General features: G+C 42.3%; 1 protein-coding gene across 1 annotated transcript; it reads left to right on the top strand.

The window, feature by feature from the left end:
- The first annotated feature begins 11091 nt into the window (after positions 1-11091).
- On the top strand, positions 11092-16567 carry Ndufaf4 (NADH:ubiquinone oxidoreductase complex assembly factor 4). Its single transcript, XM_040740674.1, has 3 exons — positions 11092-11298; positions 11548-11651; positions 14840-16567. Exons 1-3 carry the CDS (start codon positions 11163-11165, stop codon positions 15122-15124), a joined length of 525 nt encoding a protein of 174 aa, XP_040596608.1. The 5' UTR covers positions 11092-11162; the 3' UTR covers positions 15125-16567.
- Positions 16568-21180: the final 4613 nt, after the last annotated feature.

Below are 21180 nucleotides of genomic sequence, written 5' to 3'. Positions count from 1 at the left end.
TCATGTGTTAATCCAAATGTCTTGGTATTTCTATTGCTGTGATGATCACCATTGATTATAACGTGCACAGTGTGTTTAATATCTGTATTGTTACATTATTGATGAAGCTCAGTGAAAAAGATAATAAAATTCAATGAATGTAAGCTAGGTCAAATCCTCTCTAATTCAAATTCCTCTCTCGTACATAGCTTCATGTTCTGTTATTTTAGTGACCTCTCATAAACAAGATCTTAGAATATTAAGTGGAAAATTCTATAAATAAGAAAGCCATTTGAAACTGCAAGCTCTTCTTAGTAGTATGACAGAATGACACTCTACCACATTCAGTCCTCCCTAGCACTTGGATTAACTATCCAGCATATCCACGTTGTATATGTTAACCTCCCATCAATTACTTAATACCATCTTCATAACAAATTAGCTACAGCATATACTCCTGTTTGTGTTCAAGGAATCCAGGCATGGTAGCCTAACAGTACATTTGCTTCAAAATAACTTGGAGAAGTAAATGGGAAACTATATAGATGAAATTTAATTGGTTATAAATATATGAATATAGAATGTATATAATGAGTATGTAGAAATTAGTTTTATTTAGATCTGTACCTTTAAGTGTATTTGAAGTTTTCCTGACCCAAAGGATGTTTTTGAAAGACTGCTTCTGGAGCTGGAGAGAAGGGTTCATAGTTAAGTGTACCAGTTGCTCTTCTAGAGAACCTGGCTTTAACTTCCAGAACCTACATGACAGCCATCTTTAAGTCCAGTCCCCCGGGATCTGGCAACCTCTTTTGATATCCACAGGCAGGCACATGAGGAACAAATAGACATCCAGGCAAACACTCATACACATAAAATACAAATAAGTAAAACACCAAAAATTTAAAACAAATAAATTATTTAAAAGGCTACTACATTATCCAACAAGTAAGAGATTCTCTTTTGTATAAACACAAATTCTTATAGTAACCATATAAACAGCCCCATAGCATATAGCTAGCTAGGCATATAAATTATTATTTTGATAAAAATAAAAACTCCACGTACATGTAAGTATAGGTGAATATAAGTACATTTTGGTCCTGCCCCCAGGGCCTGTGTGTTGAAGAGCTGGTCTTCAATGCAGCAGTATCCAGTAGTGATTTGATCTTGACATCTCTGATCTCATCATTTGCCAAATTCACACACAGGATCAAAATCCTGTGGGCTATTGATATGTGATGCAAGTTTAGGACGTAAGGCCTGGCTGTAATAGGTCCTGGGGTGTGCTCTTGTGAACTGTAGCTTGTCCTTTGCTGCTGCCATAATGCTTCTCATACCATAAGGTCAACAGTTTGCTCCAATGCACTCTTCCCACCATGGTGTTCTGTATTATCACAGCCAGAGGAACAACAGAGCTGAATGAACATACACTAGAATCTTGGAAAATGTGAGCCAACATCTTTCCTCTCTTAAGTTGATTCCTCTGCTATTTTGTCATGGCAAAGGAAAACTCTCCTCTCTCTCTCTCTCTCTCTCTCTCTCTCTCTCTCTCTCTCTCTCTCTCTCTCTCTCTCTCTCTCTCTCTCTCTTCTCTCTCTCTCTCTCAAACACACACACACACACACACACACACTGTAGCTAGAACTGGAATTTTTCTCTTCATTGGCAGATTTCAAACCATCATGGTTGAACTTACATATCCTGAGCTTCAATTCAATCTAAAGCTCTTTTCAAAAGTTTTAGTTATGTGGAGTGGTATGAGAACATTAAAATGACTGCTTTAAGCTTCACCCTCTGATCACAGATCTATTGCTATTTATTTATACAGATACAATGGAAGGTGTATTCAATTAAACACCTTTTCTCCAAAGACCTTTAGTTAAATAGATATGCCTCAGGAAACAGGGAAAAGCCATTTACCTCTCAAATGGACAGTAATAGCATCATACCTGGGCTTTCTCTTGCAAACCATCCTTTTTGTAAGTAGCACTCATCTTGCTAAGAGATATCTACAGCTCTCTAACTTCCAGTCAAGAGTCTTTACACAGAGTGAAAAAACCAACTCTATGCTCCTGCACTTAAGACATCCGCCACCTGAACTGTGAGGACTCCAGCCAGTCTCCTTGTATCTCTCTTCCTATTCACTCTCCCCTTGATCCCCAACCTTACTTTCCAGACATGTTACTGAATTCACTTTCTGTTGCTTCATAATAGAGGTTTAAAACAGAATGAAGTTACTGTCTTTGAATTCTTTAGCTCAGTTAGGCGTAGCAATTTCTATACCCAAGCTCACTGGGCATTACAGAATTCATCCTAGCACACCTGCCTCCTTGCCTTAGTTAACAAAGTCACATCCAACAGACATGAGATATGGCAGGGGTCTTGTCCACTAAAGCTTTGCAATAGGCAGTGTGTGGTTCTTATAGATGAATGGAGAGGGAAACTAAGGAAAGGGAAGGTTTCAGGATAGAAGGGAGAATCATACCTATAATGGTCAAAGTTGAGGATAGGAAACTACTCCAAGAAAAACACGCAAGGATGTTTTTTGTGTTGCTTAGAGTGTCTTACACCAGTTTAAAAACAACAGCAAACCTCCAATCTATCTACTAAATGCAGTTGGAATATTTGGATGTAAGACCAATGCCACAGAAGGAAATGCATTCCCAGAACTAAAAATCTGTCAAAGAGCCATGTTTAGGAGCTTAAAGGCTTCAAGGGTAAACCTATTACTATTAATAGACATACTATCAAACCACCAACTAAATTTATGTCTCACTACCCATAAGTTAGTGCAGCCCGCAGACCTCATCAGAGACATTTCTTTGTGTAGTGGATGGTGGCTGATACAAAGAGTTAAGTCAAATGAAGAAAAAAGGTGCCATGGAGTGCTCAGGCCCAAATGGGACATCTGCATCTATGTGTTCTCTTCCCAAAGCTCAGGGACCATCTCAGAAAAGGGGATCAAAAGATTGTAAGAATACACTGTAATAATAATGTGTTAGTGAACTATCTGAAAATATTAATTTCTATAACGTAATGGGTTAATCAAACCTGAGAACTAATAGTAAAATGTTACATACATAATGAATAAATATTGCATGTTTACTGCATGCCGATCTACTTCAAATGGATTAAGTCTCATAGCAACTCTATAAAAGTGAATAGTACTTATGCAGTAGAGGAACCTGAGAAACAAAGATGTAAGAAGCCACCGTCAGAAAGTAAAATAACCACCATTTAGAATCAGGACTGTCTGGGGCCCGGCTCCTGAATTGGCCCTGGCTGCTAGTGAAAGAGAGAGACCGCACAGGCAGAGGGAAAGGCTGGGACTTGAGAGGACAGGCAGAGTGAACAACCAATCTCTGGGTGGGGAGTTTCTGAGCTGGGTTCCTCAGCTAAGACAAACAGCTCTGGTTATGGTTTGGTTTTTCAAAGCCTTTCTGAAGCTCTTCTGGAATTCCTGGAATGTAAACCCCATGCTTTTATGATGCTTGAAGTAAGAAGTAGTTCTCAAGTGTTTGCTTCTCACATTGGTTTCCTTGCCAAATATTTCTTCCCCAAGGACTGAGATATAGAGAGTTGTTGTACTAATTGAATTGTTACGGGCGGAGAAAAATTACCTCACTGTATTTAAACCGAAACCACCGTGAAAAGATGTACCTTACTCTTATAACAAACAAGTTTGTAGAGATGTGGGAGAATCAGACATATTTTAAAAAAACTGCTGTGAGGGGAAACCCAGTTGAAAAGTGAGGCAGGAAACAAAATTCCTAATGGCAAGGGAAATTAATGGAAGTGGTAAATAAATTATGTGGAAAAGCATTGAGATGCCAACACTATGATTTTAATCATCATCCTGTACACAATCACATTCTCAAGCTGCATTACACTTGCTCATTATCCATTTTTCTTCCTTTCTTTCTTTTTCTTTTTTTTTTGTTTTTGTTTTTGTTTTTTTTTTTTTTTTTTTGAGACAGGGTTTCTATGTATTGTTTTGGAGGCTGTCCTGGAACTTGCTCTGTAGACTAGGCTGGCCTCGAACTCACAGAGATCCACCTGCCACTGCCTCCCGAGTGCTGGGATTAAAGGTGTGCGCCACCAACTCCCGGCTCATTATCCATTTTGCAATCTACCATTTCTACTTCTCTATCAGTGCCCACTGAGACAGCTCTGCATAACTTCTGCTATCTTTCAGTGCTTCTAATTTCAGTTTTTCAAAGATTTATTGGCCACTTTTCACATTCTCTCTCTTTCTCTGGATCAGTTGTTGAGTTTCACAGAAAATTCTGTTGCAGGGCTAGTGAGGTAGCTCCATATTAAAGGTTTGCATATCATGCAAGTTGATGATCGGACTTTAATCTATAGATCCAGGGGTGAGGGGGAAGCTAGATATGATGACGCACATCTGTGATCCTAGAAATGCTAAGGCAATGTGGGGAGATGGAGGCAGAAAGAGGAGGATCACACAGAAGCCCACCACCTCCATGGGGGAAGAAACAAGGAAAACCCTGTCTCACTGATGCAGAAGGAGAAAACTGAGACCTGAAAGTTATACTCTGGCATCCACATGTGTGTCATGGCATTAACATGCACACACACACACACACACACACACACACACACACACACACACACACGAGAGAGAGAGAGAGAGAGAGAGAGAGAGAGAGAGAGAGAGAGAGAGAGAGACATAAAGACAGAGAGAGCAGAAAGAGAAAGAGATAGACAGGTACACAGAGGGACACACACACACACACACATGAGTAGACAGGCAGGCAGACCGATGGGTAAATTTAAAGAAAATACTACTGCAATACCAATGGGAAGTATACTGGGTGTTCATGGTGGTTCATGTCTACTGGTATTTGGGAGGTAAAGACAGGAGGATCCAGAATTCTAGACCTGTCCACTCAAGAGACTACAATGAAGTGATATAATTGTCAGCGCTAACATGAAAACAAAGAAAGGGATTTTCCCCCTAGTTTTCCCTGGAGGAAACACTTTGATTTTATCCTCAACAGATTTCTTTAGGACTCTGACCTCTAGAAAAGTAAGGTACTAAGTTATTGTTTGAAGCTATTCTTTTGTGACAACTTGGTAGGTACAACAGGAAACTAATATCGTGGTAGCAGTCAAGATGACAGTAACTACAGTGTCTGAATGTGAGCATAAATGCCAGTTGATAATTCTGTGTGAACTGAAGTTCCCAGAAAAAATTCAGTTCTACCATGAAGGTTCTATATGACAGCTGACTGGAGTTTTGTGACTGTGGTCAGCTGAGCTGCTGAAGGTATATAGCAATGCTAGTTACTAATTATCAACACCACAGAGCCTAGACACTCATGGTTCTCTAGGCATGTCTGGAGGGAGCCCCTAGATTGTATTTATTGAGGTGGGAAGTCCCTCTCTAAATGTTGGTGGCACTATTCAAAGGACAAAGGTTGTTAGCTGATTGAAAATGAGCTGAGTACCAGAATTTATCTGATCATGGATGTAATTAAGACAGAGCTAGCCAGTAAGAAGCCCTAGTCATCGACCAACAGTTTATAAATTGATATATGTCTCTGTGTGCTTATTTGGAGCTGAAGGGACTGCAGGACCTGGTGGGACAAGAAACTCCAGCAATATGGGCATAATATGATCGGCCTCACACTCCTGCTACCATGTCTTCTAGATATCAAGAACATCCCTGTGAATGGAAATAAAACCTAATTCCCTTAAGTTGTTTTTGTCACAGTAACATTAAAAGTAATTAATATGGAAAACTGGTACCAAGAAGTGTGGTTATTGCTGGGGTGACTCTGCCCTGTGATTCTTAGTTTCTTCAAAGTAGCTTAGGTGAAGAATGTGGAAGAATTTGGAACTTGAGGCAAGAAAAGCCTTAGGCTACCATGAAAAGAGCTCACCAAGCCATTTTGATGGGGATTTGGAAAACAGCCATGCAGAGAGAATTGTGGGCAGTGGAAGCCCAAATGATGAGGTTACAGAGGAACAAGGACATTTTGAGGAACTAGGACATCCATGCATGTTATATTACGGCAAAGAAACTGGTTGGATGCTGCCTGTGTCCTGACAGTCAGCTTCAGCGAAGCTGAACTCAAAATTAACGGACTCACTTTGTTTGGTGGAGTAAATTTCAAGACAGGAGAACATTCAGACTTTGGCATGGTTACTTTTTACTGCTCTGATCCAGGCCTATTGAGAGGGAGAGCAAGAAAAGGAACAACAGGATATATATAGTTTCGGTGAAGAACAGAGTGAGTTTAAAGTTGCAAAAAAAAAAAAAAAAAGCCTGGTGAGTTGGGAGAGTGTGTTGCTCTTGCAGAGTTTGGGTCCCAGCACATTGGGTGGCTTACAACTGCCTGTGGCTCCTTCTGCAGGGTATCTGGCACCATCTTCTGGCCTTTGCAGGCACCTGCACTCACATGTACACACCCCCACACACATACACACATAGTTAAAAAATACATTTTTTTAAGTTGCAGACAAGGAATCTGAGAAAACAGATGTAATCATTAAAGAGATTAAAACCATCAAAGAAAAAAACCTTACATTTTAGAAATCTACACTGGGACAATAGCAAAGACGCCACCCATCCAAAGGTGCCGTCTTCTGAAAAATACAAATTTATTTGAAAGGTGAGAGATCAACTGATGCTAACGAAAGTATTCCCTGCTAGAAAGCAATCCCCTAGAGAGTGGTTTTCTTGGGATTAGCATGTGGTAGCCCATGCAACTGTGATCCAAGAGGGCCAGGTGACAGCTAAACTGAACTCGGCTGTATCATTCACATACTTACTGCTTTTGCTGGAGGGAAAATGCAATGTGAAAGGGAGGGTGTTATATTGGTCTGCACCGAGGTTTCACAAAGCCTTAGAGGTCAAGCAATATGTGGCAGGAATGGAGTCCCTTACAAAGAAGCCCGGTGAGGCCAATGCACGAAGCTGTGAAGGTGAATTCTAAGATACAGTGAAGCATCTAGAAGGCTGGAGATGCCAGCACTGTGTGACCTCTGCTGAGGAAAGGAGCACCGCCCAGGAAGCTCTGTGTGCTGCACATGGAGGGATGGGGTTACCCAAGTCACTTAGAGCACATGTCATTCCATCACAGGCCCCAGATGCCAAACACAAGCTGCAAGATTTGGTGTTTGCTCCACTAGATTTCAGTCGTGCTTTTGCCCACCCCTTCTCTGCTAATGCTCCCATCCCTCCAGTTTTTAATGGAGCCGCTTACTCTGTGGCATTGCGTACGGCAAGTTTGTAACTTGTGTTATGAGGTTATCTGGGCTCATACTTAAGACACAACTTGAGTTTTAAAGTTTCACAAGAGACCCTGCACTTGGACTTTTAAATAGTTTGATGATTATTAAAGACTATCCACTAACTACATTTTATGAGATGGTCATGAGCCTATGAGGACAAGCGATAGAGGATGATGCTTAAAAGTGATGTTATGGTGACAAACTGACCATGGGTGGACTTGTGATGATTCCTGGCTGTCAACTTGACAGTATTTATAATCATCAAAGAGAGAAGCCTTGGGGCCTACCTGTCTTGATAGGGTTCCAATCAAGACCCAATACTAAATGTGAGTGGTATTATCCATGGGTTTGGAGGGTGATCTAAGCAGGAAGAAAGCAAGACAAAAACAGCATTTATTTCTTCCTGCCTCGTGTGCAGAGACGATGTGGCCAGATGACTCAGCCTTGCTGCCATGCTGTCCCTGTTATGATGGTATATCCTTGGACTGTAAACCAAAACAAACACTCACTCGAGGAGTAGCTAATATGAGGGCCAAAGTTATTTCAGGCTATCTTTGGTCCTAGTAGTATTTACCACCTATCTTATGATTTAACATCCTTTCAACTGTCAAGTAAACCCTTTAGACTGTATTAACAGACCGCCATCTTTACCAAATGACATCATCAGATAACATTTGAGACCTATAACAGAGACTTTTTTTATTCTGCTATAACCTGCCTACCAGATGCCCCACAAGTGTACTTGGAAAATACATTGATTTATGATTCTTTTGTTCTATGATTATGCAATGTTCAGTTACAAACGTCCATGCAGGATCACATTATTTGGGGCAACCTGGGTCTATAGTCCCAGGCTATGGTCACTCATATTTGGCTCATAATCAGTCATGTCTTATTCCCTTTGAGGTGAGAGCTGTGCTTCATGTCAGGCCCTCAAAGACCAAAGCAAGGCACACAGGCTCCAGCAGAATGGACCCTGAGCTGTCCTATTTTGGTAATCGTAATGGCAAGAAATCCTGAACCATACATTCATAATCCCAGATCTTCTTGTCAAAACATACAAAATGACAGGAGGTCTGAACTTAAGAATCCCCCTCTGGCTTATGTTTAAGGGTTGAAAGCAGGTCCCCAGGGTATGCTGTTCTCTCAGCAAGTGTTGGAATAGGGTGAATAGCTGATGATGAATGATACTAATGAGCTCCAAGTATTTCTAACCACCACTAAAATACTAGTTTTGTTTTTTTTGGAGTTTTTTGTTGTTGTTTGGTCTGGGGTTTTTTGTTTTTGTTTTTTGTGTGTGAGAAGAGATGCTTCCTTTTGCTTTGTTTTGTGCTGTCTCCACACAGGGTACTCATACAAAGTAGGTACTTAATTATTCTAAGTTCAGTTTCAGTTGCTGACTACTGTGGTCTTTCCATGTGGTGGCATCATTGCACCTAGGAAGACTGGAACATTGGTAGGAATAGCATCAAGGGTTTAAAATGCCGTCTGCCTTTGCCTGGCACTAGCAGCGGTAATAGTCCCCAGGCAGTCCCTCCATGCTTCCTTTACTGGTTGAAACATTGCCTCCTAAAGCAAGAGGGATGCTTATAAGACTCAGGAAGTAAACAGACCTCATATGTTTGGGAAAGCTGAAGCCTACACGGTACAGGAATGCCATTGGACAAGCGCTGGGAGAGACTTGGAGCTGTGGAACTAACCGCCTGCAGGTCCCACACAGAGCTCCAGCTCTACAATGCTGAGCTCCCTGTGGTCACAAACAGAGCTCCAGCACCACACCTTTTGTGGATGGTCATCCAGTTTGGAGTGGGTTTTTTAGTGTATCAGCTTCCCCTGAGTCATCCCTGCTCCTTTAATATATTCATTGGCCTGTCAAGTTGGGCTTGAATGCAATTATTACTTTTTCTTTTCATTGGTCCCTAGCTAAGGTCAGTAGACATTTATCCATGTCTTCCCAAGAAGTGTCAGTCACACAACACTTGTCCTCCCCAGCTGTTCTCTCTGCCTAGACTCTTACCATTACTCATCGCTTCATTTAAACACACTTCTGTGTCCTACGAGGCATTTTAGAGACTACACTCAGGAAACTTGAGCCCAAGAAATACCCTAAAGGTGTTACATTGGGCGAGCTGCAATAACTAGTGGGCCTCAGAAACTTATGGAGGAATGGCATCCCCATGAGTTATTTGTTGATGCTGAGACCTGTCCTGTATCCCAGGAGCCGATGGATTTTCAGGAACCCAATTCACATTTTTCCCAGGATTCCTAGGTTTGGCCAGTTTCGTAGTGACACGGTGTTATGTGCTTGTGAAACCTGGAACTGGGGCCGGCAACCCAAACTATATATTAGGCTTTTTGCACATCTCGTAGTGAAACTGGGAAACCGTGCATCTCATAGATATAGGGCAAAGCAGAGGACTCACCTGAGGATGGCTCTTTCAGATTCAAATCCAAGCTCTGCCTGAAAGTGGAAACCCACGTCCTGTAATTGTGTGCTGCCCACTGCCCTGGAATTTCGGGAAACTCCTGTCTAAGGTTACTTTCACGCTGCCCTAAATTTTGTGGGACCACATGAAAATGAGATTTTCAGTTGAAATACTTCAACAGGCAGTGAGTGGAACTACTACCATAATCCTTAAAGCACACGAGGTTTAATGAACCCAACGAACGTTTCTTGGCACCCAGAGAAATTGGTTTTAAAATTTTTTCATTGAATTACAAACTTGCTTAAAAGCTCTAAACTGGAAATCTTGGAGCAGCCTGCCACCTTCAGGATAACTAACAAATTAACTCAGAGAACACAGGTTTTTGCTTCTATATATCACTTCTATCAATACATTCCTTATAGCAGTCACCAGAGAAATGTTTCATGATAAGCAAGTGAGAACATTACCCCTCTATGTTTTTTCCCTATGATGGTGCAGTCTAACTAATGATAGTAATTTAAAAAATTACCCACCCATTTTTGCTTTAAATTGGTTAGACACAACCAATCTATTTCACTTAATCAAACAGGCTAAGAACTCTAATAGGTTTTGCAACCGTGGTCTAGGAGAAATATTATTAATTCGGAAACTTATTTTCTTGTTGCTGGCCTTTAAAAAGCTTATGGGTCCATCACAACATTTCCTTTGTGGGTCAATTTCAGTATTTCTAACTAGTCTTAAAATCAGTAATGAGAGGAATCCATTCGGAAATGAAAAGGAAGAAATGAAGGGCGTTGCAGACGAGATGAAGGGAAGAGAATGTGTAAAGTTTATTTTATTTTTTCCAAATACACTATTAAAGCACAAGTTACACCAGGGTCACCGAGACTGAGAGAGGCAGCAGAGGTGAGAAATGGGACGAAGAAGAACAGGATTCAGTGCTCATACACGAATATGGGAAATTATTAGTAAGAAAGGAAAGCCTAAAATGCATAGCATTAGGGTCAATGTGATCAGAAAATGGGTGTAACGATAGGTGGAAGAAGACAAAACAAAACAAAGCAAAACCAAACTGTGGAAATGCACCACGCAAGGAACAGGAAAATTAAAGCTGTCAGAATGACAACGCGACAGAGAGCAAAGAGTCCTTATTTTCATTTCTCAAAAGCAGGGGCGGGCAAGCTCAGAACCTTGACCCTCTGCACTACGCGCCCTCTGAAACAGTTGCAAGATCGATCTCCGCGCTGGACTCTCCCAACCCGGAGCTTTGCAAGCGACCGGTCACGTGGGCCGCTGCGACTGCGCAGGTCCCTCTTAGACAACGCCGAGGCACGTCGGCCGCACTCAGTCCTCCCGGCCGCCAGGGGGCGCCGAGCGCATCCTCGGCGGTTTGCCCGGCGCCTGACGCCGGGCGTGCGCATGCTCGGCGGGTACAGAGGTCACCCGCATCGGCGCGTCCCCACGTGCGCGGCGAGCCGCTGGCGTCAGGATGCGGAGATGGGAGCTCGCGTGAGCCGCGCCGTGAGGAACTTCAACCTGGAGAACCGCGCGGAGCGGGAGATCAGCAGGACGAAGCCCTCCATGGCTCCCAAGCACCCGTCCACGCGCGGCCTCCTGCGCGAGCAGCTGAGTGGTGAGTGCCGTCCCTCCCGCGCGTCCCACGGTGACATTGAGGTCGTCCCCGGGGCCGGCGGCGGCTGGGATCCCGGCGCGCGGGGAAGCGCAGGGCGCACGCCTGGCCGAGCCTCGTGTTTGTCCCCAGCTGTGCAAATGATTATTATTCTTTTTTTTTTTTTGAAATCGTCTTACGTGTTTGGGGGTTTAGAGAAAATTTCCTTTAAGGAAAATCGTTATGCTCATTTTTCTTCCTTGCTGTCCTTAGAGCATCCAGAAATCCAAGAAGAAGTTTCTAGGAAAGATAACAAACTGTTGTCATTGCTAAAGGACGTGTACGTGGAGTCCAAAGATCCGGTGTCTTCCTTGCCGGTAACGTATGCTCTTCTCTGATTAAGTAAACAGTTTCTTTGGCAGATCTCAGGACGTGATCAAGAAAAAGGGCAGCCGGTGAAATGCGGCGCCAAGTGTCTGTGGTGGTGGTGGTGGTGGTGGGGTGCACAGGGCTGGAGACACAGGGATGGACTCGTTGGATACTTAGGGAGACCCGTGAAGGGACGGGTTGAATGCACCCGTGTGAAAGGAGTATCGCGGAAGTTGTAGGGTTAGAGGTTATCTGGGTGACAAAAGATGACTTTTAGAGCTCTTTCCGTTTGGGGATTTGTAGGATCATGGTTGTGCTTTTAAGGGTGTATCAGGACAGGACATGTAATACTATATGTTAAGTTCATATAGTATGCTGCAGTGGTAGGCATGTCACACGTGTCAGGCAATTATGTGAAGTGATCAAAACAGACCTGGGCCTTACTCTGAGGCCTGTGATACCTCAGAGTAAGGCAGGTACAGAGACAGAGACAGTGTTATTGTAGGACCTGGAGGTGTAGGGACTGCAGTTGAGGAAGTGACCTTTGAACCCTGGCATTGAGCATGAATTGAAGCCGGAATCAGGGAGGGAGGCAACCATCGTGATCAAGGTGCAGAGTTAGACTGACCTGTGGGGACGTGCCACTCAAAAGTGTTTTTTGTTCTAGAATTTTTTTGTGCAGCCTAATAGTATGCAAAAGACTGTACGGTTACAGTTACTTGTATAATACTCTTAATTTAGTGGTGACTGTAGGGTTTAGTTATCACCAGATTCTCACTTAAAAGATACATGATTGATAGCCTTTGTATTTTTTGTTTTTCGAGACAGCGTTTCTCTGTATTGTTTTGGAGGATGTCATGGAACTTGCTCTGTAAACCAGGCTGGTCTCGAACTCACAGAGATCCACCTGCCTCTGCCTCCCGAGTGCTGGGATTAAAGGCGTGCGCCACCACCACCGGGCCTTTGTGTGTTAATTTTTAAGCTGACACTTTTAAGCAATACTTTAAAAATTGCTGTTTCTCATTTATGCTGAGCATGTATTTTTGTGATTTTATGTAAAGATATTTATTTGATGTTATACTTGGTGTTTAGCCTGTGGAAGAGATTAGTTTAACATCTTCAGATAATTGCCAGTTCTGTTTATGGATGTATTGGTACTGTTTGTTTTTGCTTTTTACCACCAGATCCAAACTATCATAATTAATAGGGCATTATAGTTTCCTCTCAACTTATTCTTTTTCTAAATGAACTAGGAATCATATTGTTGGTGTCTTTAGTAAGCCTTGTTTAGATGGGACTATAATTAGATTAGGATTTGTGGGTTGATTAGAAAACAATCTCTTAATTGTTGAGTCTGAGGAAGAGAGGTAAGTTGTTTTTATTAAGTAGAATTTTCATCCCCTCTTTTTAATGTATGGGAAAATGAGTGGGGTTTTATTTTGTGTAGCTACCCACAGTACTAGTTCTATTTCTGCTATGAATTAGTTTTTCAGTTTCTTTTTTCTTAATTTTTGTATCTCTGTGTGGAATTTCTACTAAGTGAAAAGAGGATGTTCAATCTTGTTTAAGAATTTCTGATGTCGAGGGATTAACACCGAAGGGAAGAGGAAAACCTGTTGCGTATGGAGTGGAAGGTGGATCTGCTTGGGTTTGGAAGAGCCACTTTGCGCTTCAGGAAGTGAAAGAGTAGGGATGAGTCTCTGCAGATGCGCAGGTGGAATGAGTGGTGCCGTGGAGACTGGCTGGGGAGGGGGAAGGGTGGATTTGGATTACCGCTGGATCGTGAGAGTACTTGCCAAGGAGTTTCACTTTTATCAGGAGGGCTTTGGAGAGTCGTTGAAGAGTTTACTGTGGGGGAAAAGGAGGTGTTAGGTTTGAGCATTTGAGCGAGGAGGGAACAAAGTTAGGTAGTCAGAATAAACCTGCTAGTTGTCTTTTAATGGTTCCTTCAAGTCACAGTGGCATGGTCTGGGGTGGGTTAGTGGTAGGGAGGATAAGCCAATGGGATCAAGAGACTTGGGAGCTATTATGAGCAGGGTCTGTTCATAGATTAGTTAGGGAATTTTAATCATGGACTTGGAAGCGTGTAGATTAGTAGTTTCAGTATTAGACACTCTGAAGTTGAAGTGTATACAGGTCCAAGTAGAGATGCCCATTAGGCATTTGGGATTTGGAGCTTAAATATTCAGAGAAAGGTCTTGGTTTGGGGCCACAGATTTTGACATAGTTACACGTGGGCCACAATAAGAGGTAGGAAGTGGGTGAAGATCCGTAAGTTCAAGGCCAGCCTGGCATAACAAAAAGAGTAAAGACAAAGAAGATGTAGTTGGAACTTAATGAGGGCAGAAGGCACAAGAGCCACAGGAAAATGGAAGAAACTCTGGAAGGATGGATGGAAAACTGGGAAAGAGCATGGAAGCTGAGGGGCAGGGGCCTTGGTAGTTACAGGTAGATTTGGACATTATAGTCAGCAGTGTTGGGTGTGGTAAGCTGCTGCCAAGAAGTGGTGTAGACAGGTGCAGTTGGAAACGGATGCCTGGGGCAGTGATGAGCTGGGCTGAAACTGACCAGAAGCCACTAGGAGAAAGGGTTCATGTCATCTGACATATCATCAGTGAGGGAAAGATGGAAAAGGTTTCAGGTCAGCTGTCAGAGTACCATTAGGAAGATGCTCTTCTGTGACACATGTCATTTTAATCCAGTCACTCCCATCCTTTTAATATACAAGTTGAGGTTTCCTTACCCGACCTGCTTAGGACCAGAAGTCGTCCAGATCTGATTGTGGAATGTTTGTTGTGCATTCTGAAGCATCTTTGTGGTAGTATCCAATTTTAATCATGAAATTCATTTATGTTTCATACACAGCTTAACAAAGTTGAGGGGTTGGTTAGTCTTAGTGCACTTGCGTTCTGACGCTGATCATCACAGGGAGTTAGATGTGGGCTTTTCTACTTGGGGCATCATCAGCTTTCGGGGTCTAGAGCTTTTGGATTGGTATGCACAGTAGAGGTGAGTAAGTGGCATGCATTGTTAGTTTCACAGAGCATTTCTTAGTTATGGCAAACTGTAGCTAGGAAGAGACAGCAATGAGAAAATACAGTTTGAGGAAGTGTGTACGTGTTTACTTGGAAAAAAAACTTAAGAATCATGGGAGATGTGAATCTTTTATCCTAAAGTCTTTTTCTTGTGGTACTAGGTAAAAGATGTTGAAATACGGCAAGAACGGAAGGAATTCAGACTGCCGGTAGGACATCACTTGGATAAGAATGTCATGGACATTCCCAAAGGCAAAATTTCTGTTGTAGAAGCATTGACACTTCTCAATAATCATAAACTTTCTCCAGAAATGTGGACTGCTGAGAAAATTGCCCAAGAGTACCATTTAGAACTGAAAGATGTAAATTCCATTCTCAAATATTTTGTTACTTTTGATGTCAAAATCTTTCCTCCTGAAGACAAGAAAGCAATACCATCAAAATGAAGACAATCGTAACAACTTCCTGTGCGTGCTCCCAAGCTCTGTCCTGGTTTTTACTGTATTAAATTATACAAGTCACTGTGAACTGAGTTCCTACTTTGAGTGGTCTTTGACCTCTTCGGGATTGGTCATAGAATTCTTTTTTTTTTTTTTTAATTTTATGTATGTGTAGTTCCTGCATATATGTCAGCATGCCTAATCCCATGTATAAATTTATTACATGTATGAGAGGTAATTTTAAATTGATCATGTTAAGCTTCACTTTCCAGTTTAGGATGGTTTGTTCTTTGTAGGAGATGCCAAAAGCAGGAGCCCTCCTGACTCCAGTAAGACTGGCATGTTGTTAGGGAGAGAGTCTCAGCAGTGAGACGTGGTGACTATTTCCCAGTAACTGAGTACAAAAGTGGGAAACTATATGTTACCACTCTGAAGAATAAAAATCCATAGGGATTTTTTTTACTTTTTTTGAATATGAAATTTTTAGAAGAATTTGTGACATTTGTAACATGCTAGCAGTCTCTTTTGACAAATAGAAAGAGGTAACTTCAAAAGCTTTTGGAAGAACTGGTAGTTCTTACAACTATTTGAACAAATAACTTCCTGTAATATGGAAATAAGGAAAATATGTAAGGAACTGTTAAAAGCATCTAAATTTCATGATCAAGCATTTATACCTGTTTTTATTCCAGAAGAGAAAGTAGCAAGCAGAAGTACAAAATAATAGTCCCTGAAGGGACCTGGGAAATTACTGATTTTTTTTTCACCCATTTAAACTCCGGAGCACACTCCAATAGTAGAGTCTCAGCTGAGGTAACATGACGTGTTATACCTGTGGGTTCTTGACTATGTTGTTTGGCCTCTCTGTAATTGAATTTCTATAAAGGTATAATGCTGTCTTGTATAAATTCCAGGATGGTGGTGAAGATAAATGACAAGGGACCAAGCAAATACAAATTCTCGTAGTTAAAATAGGTGACTAAAGAACATACAACTGAATTGTCTGTAGTTTGATACAAGGAGGCCAGAATTTAGGTTTCCAAAATTCTACTAGTATTTTTATGCCAAAAAGAAACACGTTTCAAAAGGACAGAATGGAGTAGAGGGAATTGGGAGTGTCCATATCCTCTCAAGGGAAGACAGATGTGGTGATGGGATTAGGCAGGTGTGACAGCAAAGGTGGGAAATCAATAGAATTTGTAAGCTTTTTTTCAAAGCTGTACCAGTGAATAAACTACCTAGTTTGTGGTTCAGTACAGAAGAACACGCTAATCCTAATCAGTGCAAAATTGCATTTGAAAGTGCAGTCAGTTAAAACCATCCTCCAATTCAAAATGAATGCTTTAATCACTAATACTGTTATTTTTGACTCATTTTTCCTGTCTGATTAGGCAAATATAAATATGGTTTCTATTATATGGAATCACACAATAAAATACTTCCGTTTTATATGGTTCTGCTTTTTCATGTAGAACACTGGTAATGGCATAGAAGTTGCATGGATTTCACATTTGGGATAATGGGGTTTAGATTCCAATTCCATTACTATGTCTGAATTATCCTCAACTCTAAACCAGCAATCAATTGCAAATGCTTGAAGAGTGGTTTATGTGCCAGGCACTAAACTAGGTGCTTTACATATATTAATTTGGTTAACATTTACAGCAGGCATGAAGTTCAGAATGTTTTCCTGGGAAAGTGACAAGTCCAGGGAACTTCAGTAACTTCAAAGATTAGTGGATGTTGAAGATTAAACAGAATGTTTTGTGCTGACTGTTAGACTGGATTGCCTTTGGAGATTGTAAGAACTATGTGAAAAATATGCAGGTTGCTTGGGCATAAAAGGCCAAGACTGCTCAAATGCATGCTTGTATGAGAGTCAGTTGTAGAACTTTGGGTTGACATGTCTATACCCTTTCTATTGTGAGGGACTTGGCTAGCAGAATTGAGGTTGCTGATTGGTTGGTTTCTAGATCAGGGATGCTCGTACTGGTACCAAGTGACTGGTGGAAGGCAGTATTTGGGTCTAAAAAAATGAGGAATGGGGAACTGAGTTTGACGGAAGGGAACCGAGTAAGGAGAGACGAAAAGAATGCCCAGGTTCGGGATTAGTGAAAATGGGCTGAGAAAAGCTGTTCATGAAGAAGCCTGCAGTTGGTTTGGTAAAACTCTGCCATAAAGAGATAGGTTACCCAACCTTGGGGAAGAAGAGTGGGTGGTTTTGGTAAAGTTCTATCATATAAAGAGATAGGGTATCCAAACTTAGACACAGCTATTGGGAATACTAACCACTTAGTGTCAACAGGCACATAGATAAACTCAAGTATGCTCACCCAACCACAGACTAGATTGCAAAGCCATCTGGGTACTTGATGTAACTAACTTAAGCATACCTTTTGTTTTGTGTGTGTGGAGGTGCCTTTGTAAAGTCATGCCTTATTGTGGAAGCCAAGCTGGCCTCAGTCTCCTCAGTCCACCTGCATCAGACCCTCAAGTACTATCTTTAGGTCCAGTGTGTCACTATTAATGCCTCATTGTCACTCAGAGCTGAATGTTTGTGTAGGTCTCTAAATACTCAGGAAAGGATATCCTCCTTTCTCTATTTACTCAATGTCTTTATTCATTTTCTTTGATCTGAATCTGTGTATGCTAAATAGCTATTTAATACAGAACCTCTTGGTGATAACTTCCATGGACACTGTCCTCCCCTCTGGTTAGCCACTGGTTAGTGTTAACAATAGAACTAGCCATGGATTCAGCTTGACCTCACTGTAGCCATCTTCATTCGCCACAACTGCCCAGAGTAACACTGATTTCCTCTATGACTAGAATCTGGCATGAAGGAACAGGTCTATCTGATACTTAAGGTAAACCAGGTACGTTCTGACTGGGATAAAGTCACTTTTGCTCTGACTACTTTTATAAGCTTCCGTCTGTCTGACTTGTGTTATAAGGACCCCCCAGTTCCTGATGTCACCAGTAGTGCTTAAGTCCCCAATAAATTGTACTGCAATCTTAAAAAAAAAAAGTATGTTGTGTGTTTGTGGGGACACATGCCGGAGCCTGTATACTGAGGTAAGAGTAACAGGTGAGTTGATTCCTTCCTCCATGTAGGCCCCAGGCATTGAACTTATTGCCAGGTATGGCGGCCAGTCCTTTGAAGAGCCATCTCGATGGTCCTGGTTTTTTCTTCCTGTCACATAAAACTATGGCACTGATTCTCATTCACCAAGACAGTTGTTCCAAAACAATCAGTGAACCAGTCGATACACTGCTTAAATGAGTAAAGAAGAAATCCTTAATTGGTTATCTGAATTCATGAAGAAAGTGTGGTTTGTGTATTGGATATCCCATGGCCCAGTTGTGAATTAGTATGGGCACATCCCAAAATTGCTTCTGTGTTTGGTGCAATAGTCTGTTGAATATTTCTTATCCCACAGAGGTAAGAAAATTCTGCATCTTGCTAATGCAAGGAGATTGCTGTTGTTATGGGCAGAATCTGAAGATGTTAGCAAAAGTTACGGCTTGGGGAAAGCTTTGGGTCTAATATATCCACTCTCTGGCCTGTCTCATCTCAGGGTCTTCCCTGATGGAGACAGTGGAAGATCAGAATGCCAAGCTAGAAAGCATCGCACACTTGGTTCCACTGAGGGGACTAGAATAGCAAGAGATAACAAGTTTCAACAATCAGGTTTGAGGAATCCTAATCAGAATGGAATGTAAAACAGGGGCCTCAAGAAGAGAGGATACTTACCTCTGATACTTGCTTTTTATTTATTCAGCCTCTGTTAATCAGTACAAGGAAAACAGCAGAGTATTAGCTGAATGAAGAAAGCCTCCTGTGTCAAACCAGGACTATTACATAATTCGTAAATTTTAGAAAAGCTTTTAACCAACAGCTTTGTGAGTTGAAATGCCTGGATGGTGAGACAAGGGCCATGGGAAGGGGTGGCATTTCTCTGGCCGAAAATAGAGCAGGGGGTGGGGTGGGGTGGGGTGAAGTGAGTAATGTTACTGTTCATCTCAACCCTTACCTAGTTGCCAGACCCTGGGAAATCCTTTTCTTACAGAGTGGATCTTCTTGTGTATGAGAGGCATGTCTAAATGAGATCCATCCCCCAGGACAGTTTCCTCCTTCCCCACGGAGACCACTGACAAAGCCAAAGTATTCTGTGGGAAATGGGCACACAATAGGCCCTTTGTGCTCTTGTGGTCTGAGGACCCAATAAGTCAGATTTTCTTTTCTTAGTGCCCAGAAAGAAAAAAACAAACAACATCAATACCCCTCAAGAATGGTACAGTTCCTTTCTCTTCCTCTTCAGCCCAGTTGGTGGCCAAGTTGTCTTAGAATGTAGTTGAGGCCATTGCTAAACTCAGACTAAGTCTGACTCCGACTCAGTGCACCTTCCCACAAAAGAAAAGCAGAGGCAAGCATACTGAACTAAGAGGACTGGTCCAAGAAAGCAGAGGTGGGGTGATGTGCTTACAAGCAAGTGTAGTCTTGCCATCCCTGTGGAAGGAGTTCAAGCCTGAGCAACCTTTTTCTTTCTGCTGCTTCTGCGGGGGAAGGTGAGGAATCGCCTCCCTCTATCATTGTCAACTGCTGAAATGGGACCCCTGCTCCACTCCTGCGAGTAAAGGCTGTAGAAGCAATCACAGGCCTCATGGTGAACTCACTACAGGTCTGATGGAGGCTGTCCTTGTGTATATACATTTCTCTTATTGGTTGATGAATAAAACACTGATTGACCAGGAGCCAGGCAGGAAGTATAGGGGGCGCTACCAGGCAAGGAGAAGGATGGGGAGAGGAAGCAGAGAGGGGCCTTGGAGAGACCCCTCCAAGGGATAACATGCCAGATTACAGGTACGCCACAGCCTCGTGGCAATATGTAGATTACTAGAAATGGGTTAATAACTAAGACAGAGCTAGCCAATAAGAAGCCCGAGCCATTGACCAACAGTTTATAAATAAATATAGTGTCCATGTGCTTTTGGGGGGCCGAAGGAACAGCGGGACCTGGCAGAACAGAAACTTCTATCTCCACTGGTCCTTCGAGTGCAAGATCTGATAGATAGATGTGATAAATCTACACTGTGAGGCTCTGGGTAGTAATTGGTGGTTTTACCAAGCCAGCAGTGCCCCTCCCAGCTTGCATATCTGTTACCAATCTCCCCAGTTTCTAAAACATACCCAAGACAACTCCTCTATTAGGGAAGGTATTATAGACCTCCGGGGGTGGGGTGGGGGGGAGTGGATTTTAATCCGAAGTTCAGGCAGTAAAGGCAGCATTACTCAAGGAGAACAGTAGGACCCTGTTACCCGCCCCCCCCACATCTAAGCAGCTAATGAATATCAGACAGTACAAGTTTTCAGATGGCATGCTGTGATTGGAGAGCCCATATAAGAGTAACAGTGAGTGCTAGGATTTGTCACCTGCCCACCATGCTACAATAGCCCAGTCTGGGTGGTGAAAAAGCCTGATGGAAATTTGAAAGTGACTTTGACTACAGGGTGATATGGTGGTATCTCCTATTTATGCTGCAGTACCTAACACTAACGTAGTAGGAAAAAATTCTCTTTGTTCTGTAAATGCTGTCTGAACTTAACCAATGCTCTTCTCAACAGTGCCGCTTGTACACAGAACCAGTTTGTCTTCTCTTGGGAGGGAATACAATGGCCACCATTACTGCCTCAGCGATATCGTTACCATCCTACCATCATAGCATGGTGGCTTGGGACATCTCTGTTCTCATTACATGCTGCCATTAATGTAGATGATATCATTGTTAACAGGGGGATTACTGGGGACAGTAGAATGATGATATGGTCATCTATGCATAAGGCAACACACTGCTGTCCCCTAGAGTTACAGCCCTGGGCCCTCTGTGAAACTCTTATGGGCGCTCTTGATAGATAAGACCTCTGATTCCAGATGCAAAGAGATATAAAGTGCAAACCTGCAAACCTTCCCCATCCCTCATATCACTAATGATGTGTAGGCTTTTGAGAGGTTCCTAAGTCATTGGTGGGCTTTCCTTTCTCATGTACCTTCCTGCCTTTG

Source organism: Mesocricetus auratus, unplaced genomic scaffold, assembly GCF_017639785.1.
Source record: "Mesocricetus auratus isolate SY011 unplaced genomic scaffold, BCM_Maur_2.0 Super-Scaffold_6730, whole genome shotgun sequence".
Classification (NCBI taxonomy): domain Eukaryota; kingdom Metazoa; phylum Chordata; class Mammalia; order Rodentia; family Cricetidae; genus Mesocricetus; species Mesocricetus auratus.
This window is presented reverse-complemented; position numbering and strand designations above follow the sequence as displayed.

What these genes read in the sequence shown, in the direction of transcription:
- Ndufaf4 (XM_040740674.1), top strand. Translation starts at nt 11,163, where the DNA reads ATGGGAGCTCGCGTGAGCCGCGCCGTGAGGAACTTCAACCTGGAGAAC. An exon ending in CCTGCGCGAGCAGCTGAGTG is followed by an intron (nt 11,299 to 11,547) that starts GTGAGTGCCGTC and finishes TGCTGTCCTTAG; the next exon opens with AGCATCCAGAAATCCAAGAA. An exon ending in ATCCGGTGTCTTCCTTGCCG is followed by an intron (nt 11,652 to 14,839) that starts GTAACGTATGCT and finishes TTGTGGTACTAG; the next exon opens with GTAAAAGATGTTGAAATACG.